Source organism: Cervus elaphus, chromosome 6 (genome assembly GCF_910594005.1).
Source record: "Cervus elaphus chromosome 6, mCerEla1.1, whole genome shotgun sequence".
NCBI classification, from domain to species: domain Eukaryota; kingdom Metazoa; phylum Chordata; class Mammalia; order Artiodactyla; family Cervidae; genus Cervus; species Cervus elaphus.
In genome coordinates this window covers 18,870,862-18,879,843 of record NC_057820.1, presented here as the reverse complement: position 1 = coordinate 18,879,843, position 8,982 = coordinate 18,870,862, and the positions used below count along the sequence as shown (strand labels likewise).

At 35.5% G+C, this 8,982-nt stretch overlaps 1 protein-coding gene across 10 annotated transcripts in view; it reads right to left on the bottom strand.

The window, feature by feature from the left end:
* Positions 1 to 933: 933 nt before the first annotated feature.
* Positions 934 to 8,982, bottom strand: part of LIN54 (lin-54 DREAM MuvB core complex component) — a 62,149-nt gene continuing 54,100 nt past the window's right edge. For all 10 annotated transcript variants that reach the window (XM_043906323.1, XM_043906330.1, XM_043906325.1 and 7 more), the window contains 5 exons: positions 8,506 to 8,577; positions 7,627 to 7,729; positions 7,332 to 7,469; positions 5,756 to 5,958; positions 934 to 3,240 (listed from right to left, as the gene is read on the bottom strand). In XM_043906323.1, the coding sequence (XP_043762258.1) occupies positions 3,039 to 3,240; positions 5,756 to 5,958; positions 7,332 to 7,469; positions 7,627 to 7,729; positions 8,506 to 8,577 (718 nt within the window). In that variant the 3' untranslated portion in view covers positions 934 to 3,038. The remainder of the gene's footprint in view (positions 3,241 to 5,755; positions 5,959 to 7,331; positions 7,470 to 7,626; positions 7,730 to 8,505; positions 8,578 to 8,982) is intronic.

The window sequence follows — 8,982 nt, the reverse complement described above, 5'->3', positions numbered from 1 at the left end:
GTCACTGTTTCACTAAATTACAGTTAAATTAAAGTCTGTGGCCTTATAATAAACATTACCCTGAATATACTTTTTGTTTTTGAATAAACCAAAAATGCCTTAAATGCTTTTATAAAACAATTTTAAAATAAAGTTTTAATCAAAGCCTTTATAACTTAGTATTTTATAAAGTTACTTGGATTATAAAAAGTTCACATTTGGTCTATAGATACAGGAAAAAATGTGCATTAGAGAAGCCCTAACAAGAAAAAAAGAATTCCTAAGTATTAACATAATGAAAAGTAACTACAGTAATAAAGGCTTCTTAGCTGATTCACTTCCCTCTCCTTTGAGCTGCTGCTCCAGAATTCCTATATAAAATATTAATACTTAAGGATGCAGTATGATCACAGGGCTGGAGGTCCTGGTTTGAAGCTGCATTTACATTAACAAGTATTCATCATCTTAGTTATTTGTATTATAACACAGTAAAAATAGAAAACTTTTCTAAAGGTATTTTTATTCACATTTTACATAAGACTGAGAAAATGTCAGTTGTCCATATCAAAAAAATGGGGAAGCTACAGCAGTTGTCTATCCCCCAGCGTCACTGCTCTGCTTGTTTTATTACCTGCAACTTTAAGTTTCTGTTTTCCCACACAGTCCAGAGGTAAGACCTACAGTTCTTGAGAAAAGGAAATTAAGGTGCTCCCCATAAGAACATCAAACATGAAGAGGAATGAGAGTAGTTGAGTTTCTACTTAAAAGAACAGTGGAAATAAGAAGATATTCTCCTTTCACAATTTATATTCATAATTGAGCAAAATGATATTTATTTTTCAGTTGTGTGCCTTCAGAAGTAATGTCAAGTTTATTTAATATCAGATATTTTTAAAGGTTTCTTGCATGTTCAATAGTTAAAAGTGGTATTATTAAAGAAAAAAATGCAAAACCTTTTTTTTACAGAATAGTATAAATGTTTATTTTCTGTATGATTTACTTTGCTGTTCCTGTTTTTACAATATAGAAAAGTGTATTCTTTGAATAGCTCTAGTAAATATAAATTTTATCTTTCTATTTTGGGATGTAAATAGAGCTAAAAAATTATATACCCAACCCTCCCCAAATAGTCTTTTAAAATTGTTGAATTAATGTGGATATTAATCTTGTTCAGCAATTTGATGCAAATGCCTAAATACAAAAAGTTGTTTAGTAAGTACTACACAGGAAGGAAAAGGCTTAATACTTTAGATAGCTTCTTGAAAATCAGAAAAACTAGTAGCATTTGATTGCACCTTCAAATTTTTACAAGCAAAACATTCTCAAGCAATGCCATCATACATAATCTACAATTGTAATCCAAATTTCACAAACATTTTATGCACACTGTATATAAATACACATCACAAAGGTGCAATTAGAATTAAACACAGAATATGTACAAAATGAACAGTTTAGGTGTAGACCAAAAAGGTATTGTAATCTTTTGAAAAATAACTTGATTAGATATTACTTTATCCTCTTACACTAATTTACATTTATACAAATTTTAATTAAACATACTAGAGTGAGGTGCTAACAATGTCTACACTATCTACATGTAAAGTTACTGCACTATGACTTTATAAATCCAAATTTCAAAAGGAAGATACTTAATAACGGAATCTTCTTTTGGATTACTTAGTTTCTATTGCCTATATCTTGCATGTTCATATGAACATATATACACACTTAATACATACAACTATAGATTCCTTGTAGGAAATGTAATAATCATATACTACTAATTACTGAGGATTAAGGTACCAAACAAAATGCCTGAATTCCAACATGGTCTTTTCTCATAAAATCCAGAGTCCTATTATAATGGGCTCTTAAATTCATAAAGCTTCTGAATTCTGAATTATTGAAAATGATTTATGTTATTTTAGTAATTATATGAAAACACTCATACTGTAGGCTTACCAAATCACTGGCTAAAAATAATGCCATATTAAGCTTCCCTTATAAAAAGAAACCCCACTATAATTCTGAAAGCTTTGTTAGGAGGCCCCTTTCAGTAAATCAAGTAAGAGCCATACATTGGTTTGAAACCTCTTAGTTCAAAAGTCTATAAAGAGAACTGTATGTATAGATGAAAAATCCTCCTCTAAATTCATCTCTTAGAGCTTCAATACCCTTTATTTCTCTATCCAAGTCAAATTTCATACCTGATAATTATGTAAGGTTCTACTTTATCACTACATAGTATGTTTGCTTCTATTCATATGCACCGTTCATTTTAATAGTACCCCTTAATCACTGACAATTTATTATTTCAAATACATACCACCTCTCTGAAAGAAAAGGGAAACATCTCAGAACCTTTCTTAGTCACTCCTTATTGTAGAAACAAATTGTCCATCTTTTGAGAATTATTTTCTGTCCTGTAACACTTTTATGTTTTTTAAAAAAGCAAAATAACTTTTTTATTTTAAAAGTGTGCCTACAAATTATTTCCCCTTCTGACAATTCCCAAAGTTGACAATAGGGTATTATTCCAGGATTCACCCTAAAAAGTTGATTTTTCTTAAAAAGATAGTGCTTTTCTAAACATAAAATGTCATTTGAATATGTTTCATAAGAATTTGTTTATATAGACATTCTATCTGCTAGTACCAAAGAATGACTGGGTAATACCAGTACTACTCTGGCTTTTTGTACTGGAATAAAGTCATACAACGCCATACATTATAAATTATATAATAGTAATTTATAAATGTTCTTTGTCAATAGAATCAGAAGGATAGAACATCTAGTTCTTAAGAAACCCAAGCAAATTAAAAATCTATATAACACAATGAAGAAAAATTCAATTTAGAAGGGGCATAAGCAGATTTAACCAAGATTTAAAATATACTAATTTCCTCATTTAAAATTTCTTCTCCGTCAATATAATTTCAGGTCTCAAGGACTGAATTAACAATACAATAATTGTCAAGCTATTTCCAGAAAAATCAAGTGTCCCTGCACCTTCAATTTTCTGTACAGTTCCATCTTAGCAGTTTTTTGTGCAAGAGTTAGCAATTCATGGCACAAGGGTCACTTTTTGCTTTTCCTGCAGAGTTGATGACGCTCATTAAGCATCGCCCAAATTCCTCAAGTATCATCCGTTCAGCAGCTGCCTTTGATTTTCCCTTCTTGTCTGCCTGCTCCGCCTGGGCAAGAAGGCAATTACACGTGGCTTCAGCTACTTCCTTAGTAACAAACGTAAATGGCAACCTGCAATGATTTTTGAGAAAGAGATGATGGTGGTGTTGAATATCGGCAGAAGTGGCTGAGATTCACCTGGACAACTCTGTCTACATTTTCATGATTCAGCACGCACAGTGAACATCACAGTTTGTGCCATGAACACAAGCACATCCCAAAGAACTTCACATTTTTAAATATAACATTTGATATAAAACACGTTGACCTAGACAAGATTACCTGGTTAACTGAATGATGTAATTCTACATGTTGACGGGCTACTGCTATAACAAAAGTCCTCCTGATTCAGGAATGTAAGCTCTGAGTGCAGTTGTTGTCTGTCTTACTATTGTTTCTGCACTTCTGAGAGTGGTGCCTGACACACACAGACACTCCACGAATGTCTGCTCAATGGATGAAACGTGTAATGTTGGAACCTGAAAGCACTGTCCTCTCCTGGACAACAAAGAAAATACAGCACTTTCCTATAGTCCCTTATGTTTTTGTAAAAAAAACAAACCACACCAAAATTTTCCATTATTCCATAACAAAAACAAAACAATGGGGGCACAGATACTGTTCTGTACAGGAAGTTTCAGTCATAAAGACCTAAACTATTATTAACTCAGAGGAATCCATCCTGAGGCTAGCTATATGGAGCCAAGTCTTGAAGCCTAAGAGACAAAAATCAGGTAACCTACTCTAACCACTAAACAACCTGTAAGTGAGCAGTCTCTGATCAAAGGGAACCACCAAACGAATGAAGTTAGAAATGAAGGCCCACTATGACAAGACAGGGTAACAGGATTTCAGCTGCTATACACTTGCATGGAAATTTTTTTAATATAAAAAATTAGAATTAAAATATAAAAACTTCTATTTTTAAATTAGAAAACATAATCTTAAGATACTAAAGTTAGTATTACAATAATATTGTATAATTAAGTAATCATGTATAATGGTAGCATTCATTATATAGTATTTGGAAACTATAGGAGAGTAAACGGAAAGAAAAAAAATTCAAATTTTTGCCACTCAAAGACAAAAGCCTATTAACATGTTAGTAGGGCTTTTTTAATACTTGTAAGTTTTTCTTATAGTGTTTTTTTTTCCTTTTGGCTGTGCCGCGTGGCATGTGGGATCTCCGTTCCCTGACCAGGGATTGAACACTTGCCCCCTGTATTAGATGCATGAAATCATAACCACTGTACTAGGGAAGTCTCTATACTTAAGTTTTGATTATAGAGTATGATTCTGTGTTCTTTCACTTCATAATAATAAACACTTTCCAGAGTTTAAAAATTACTTGTAAATGTTTTAGCGTAGCAGTATCTTTAATCTCCACAGAGATATTAGATTGGGCTTCCCTGGTGGCTCAGTGGTAAAGAATCTGCCTGCAACGCAGGAGACTGGGTTCAATCCTGGGCTGGGAAGATCCCCTGGAGAAGGGAAAGGCTACCCACTCTAGTATTCTTGCCTGGAGAATCCCATGGACAGAGGAGCCTGGTGGCCTACTGCCCATAGAGTATGCAGTTAGTCATGACTTAGAGACTAACAGGCGTATACTGGAAGCAGGTGACCAGAAAGGACCCCTTGTGGTACCTCTCATGAACGCGTCTGCCCACTTCTACTTCAGTTAGTCCAAGAACATCTTGCTGATTATATGCCAGTTATAAGAGTTCTTTAGAATTAATATCCAAAATATTTTGTACAAAAGCCTTACTTTTATAAGTTTTATAATTTGGATCTTATTTCAACCTAGGCATTTTAAATAAAATACCATTTGCAAGGCTCATTCCATTTAATAATTCCTCAAATTAACCTCTTACACACTCAAATACAAATTCAAGTCAGCAGACTCTGTTGCACTGGGCCCTGCCAAGCTTTCCTTGACTCTTCACGGCCACACGAAAAGGGTGACGGTGAAGATAAGAAAACTGAGGTGAGGCTCAGAGAGATGAAGTGCCTGTCAAAGTCACAAACCACAAGAGCACCGGGAACTATAAAACTCAGGCTGGCCCGACAGTAAGGCTCCAGCTTTCCTGCTCCAGAGCTCGGCAGTCTAAGAAAAGGAGGAGCTTCAATAATGCAGTATGTGAGGTGTTCCAATGAGGAGGGGAAAGTGCCAGGGGGGCACGGGAAAGGCAAGAGAAGTAAGAATGGGAAGAAAGGTGAATAACCACCAGGAAGAGGTACAAAAATTCTCTTTTTCTTCAGGGTTTGTCAAATTACATAATTACCTCATTTAGTAGGAAGAAATCCAATTAATAAGCCTGGTGACCTAAAACTTTACTGTGCATTTTACAACTATATAATATATGACAGTGATTTTTCTGTTACTTTTATATTCCTTCACAAGTAATTCATGGTAGAAAATAGAAAAGTAAAAAAAAATAAAAATAAAAATTTAAAAATTTAAAAAAAAGAAAATAGAAAAGTCAGGTTTGCAACAACCAAAAATATGAGCCCAATTCTGCCCCCCAAGAGAAATTTTATCAGAAATGAATATATCATACTGTAAAAAGCTATTAAAATATCAACTTACTTCCCTCCTCCGCTATTCAAAGCTGGTGCTGGCCTGGTAAGCAAGTCTGAAATCTGAGAGGATAACTTGGTCTTCGCGGCTGTTTGCTGCTGCACCCTAACTTCAGCTGCATCTGCCAAGTGCATCAGCGTCTTTCTTTCTGGGCTTTCTTCAAAATTCTTACAGCCAATACACTTGCATATTGAGGAACACATTATTTTTGCCTAAAAGATTTACAAAAGAAAAGCTTCCAAATCAAACCCAAAAGATAATGAGAACCAACTGTCCGGCACAGGGACCTCTGCTCAGCGCGCTGTGGTGACAAAGGGGTACATGTATGCGTGTTACAGCTCATCCCACTTTGCGGTGCTGCAGAAACTAGCAACACTGTGAGGCAACTGAACGCCAGTGAAAACAAAACAAAAACCACAGGACGTCACTGCAACAGATTCTGTGATCAAGTCAACAGAATAGAGTTAGCTGGTCAACTGACAGACGATAAAATGGAAACATCTCTTGCTAGCAACACCCAACGGGCCAGCTCTGCGTGTAGCCAGGTCCAGTATTGTTGGCCATTCTGAGAGTGGCTATACTATGCTTGATTGAGGCCTTCCATACAATTTTCCCCTCACTATAGATTTTCCTCCTGCTGTGAATAACATATATTCTTTCTAAAAAATATGAGTGATACATTACAATATTAAAAAATAGAGGTCATCTATAATCCAGCCACCTCAATCAAATCACCATGAACACATTGGTGATCCCGCTTATGCAAACATATACCTACAGTATCACATTAAAGGGATTTCACAGATGCTATTTTTATTATGAATTCCTTTCCCTCCCGACATTCCGCTTTGGATTCCCTAAACCCTTCAGTAGTTCAGTAACCTCATCCAGCAACTACATATTCCTCCTTACCTACTTTTATGCTCACAAGGCAAACCTCCTAACATAATTTTGTTTTCTACAGAGTTCTTCAACAGGGCACTAGTGGCATTTGGGGCAGGATAAGACTACACTCTCAGGACTGCACCCTGGGATGCAGGTTATTTTGTTATCCATGTATTTTTCCAAAAAAGTCTCTCGGGGAGAAACTGTGTAGTAATACCCCTCAGTGGAGAACCACTACTACAGTTTCCGATTCACTTTGATGTTATTTTTATTGAAAATCCATAAACTGGTACTACGGTTTGCATACTTCCGGGTACAAGAAGTTATGAGCTGATAAATCTGCCAGTGAGACCCCAAACTGTAACGACAAAAGGAAGGTATTGTTCCTCCAAAGTCCTGCTTGGGAAGCCAGAAGGCAGGTCTTCCTCAAATTAAGGCTGACTTTTCCAACTGCAGTATTTTCAAACTGCAAAAGCAAAGTAATTTCCCAATTTACAAATAAACTTTTTTTTTGGCTGTGCTGTGAGGCATGCAGGATCCTAGTTCCCCGACCAGGGATCGAACCTGCGTCCCCTGCAGTGGAAGCACAGAGTCTTAACCACTGGATCGCCAGGTTAAGTCCCACAGTAAATTTTTTTGTATGCCCTTTCTAAAGTTATTTTCAAAAGATGGTTAGATCATTTTTCCCAACCCATCTCACCTCATAGCATTCACAGTAGTTCTTAAGACATCCTGATCGTTTGCAATTACATCCTTTGCTGTGACGTCGATCAGATTCTCCCTCCTTCCCTTTCCCTATCTTAGGCTTAAAAGCTTCTGGATTTCTGTCAAGGCATGCCTGTCAAAACAGATCAGATATCAAGCCATGTTAAATCACAATAGATTAAACTTCAACTCTGCAAAAGGGAATTAACTTTTTTTGTAAAATACTTGAGCTCAACAAAAAACAGGTGAAACAGGAAGCTTGTCAGATGAAAGAAATAAAAAATAATCACCTTTATTGCTTTTTGCCTTTCATTTTCATGTTCCAAGTTATTATAACAATTAGTACAATTGCAGTTGTTGCAAAATTCACCATTTGCAAAGCAATCACAGTATCTAGAATATAAAAATCAGTGTAAGTCACATAAAAAAGTCATTGTTTAAAGAAACACAAAACTAGAAATTATCTTCTTTAGTAGCATTATACATGCAGTAAAGCATTTTAGGAATGTACTCGGAGCCACTTACTTACAGAGTTGACAACGTACACTGATTGTCAACTACAAGACAGGGCTCAAAGGTAAAGCCCCCAATCCCTAGAATTTTGGTTTATAAACCTAGTTCTAGTAGTAACAGCTGTCAATACAAGAGCTATGTGACTTTACGCACTCAAAAGTAAGTTATTTCAAAATCGCAAAAAGGAAAAACATGGGCTATGTTCTATTAGTGGAACATGCTCATTTGAACTACTGTCATGTTTCTTTGGATTCTAAACCCTCGTAACACCCTTGCTTTTTATTTAACCGTTTCATGTCAAATCTCTTAGTTCAGTACTAACAAGCAAATTAATCAACAATTTAAAAGACTATTCAAGAGTACCATCTCATTTAGGAGACCAAACACAAAAGTCCTAAAGAAGTTCAAACTTATTAGTAAGGTCAGAGACCAGTCTGTCTCATGCTGCGGTACCTCCCCTGTGGTAGAGACCCTAAAATTGCTTCTCTCTTCCCAGCTGAGAGTGTTTGTACACTGTCATATGTGCTCCAGCATTCACCTATCTGTTTACTTATGACTTATGAAATCAGTCTGTTAAGAATTTTTAGTTAGCTCCGTTTATTTTTTAAAGCACTTTCAGTCATATCAAATGAGGAAACAGTAGCAAAAAGACTTACAATTTTAAACACAGCGATTTTGTACAATTACAGGGCTTTCTGGGCCGACTGGCAGACTCTGATGGGATTATGCTATACAGAGACACACAAAAAAATAGACATTTTAATCAATCGAAGGTAACTATGTACAATTAGAAAAGTGTCTAACCTGTAAATTCCTCCTAAAATAAAGTTTTAACAAATATATCCGCCTCTAATAAAAGTTTGCTATGTTGTTCCATATACATTAAATTCAAAAAGCAAGTTGTAATGCGAAAAGAAAGGTGGACTAAAACAGAGAAAAGGAAGTTATCAACAGTTTCTAAAGAACAATCCACAAAAAGTACTCTCTCTTCTAAGAGAACTACAGTTGAAATCTCCTAAACTCTTTTGAGATTCAATTATAAAACGTAGTAAGTAGAAAAGGGTGTGTGAAGTTGGAATTCAGGAGGGGAGAGAAGGGGAAGACTGGTTCCATGTAACTAACTAAAGCTTCTC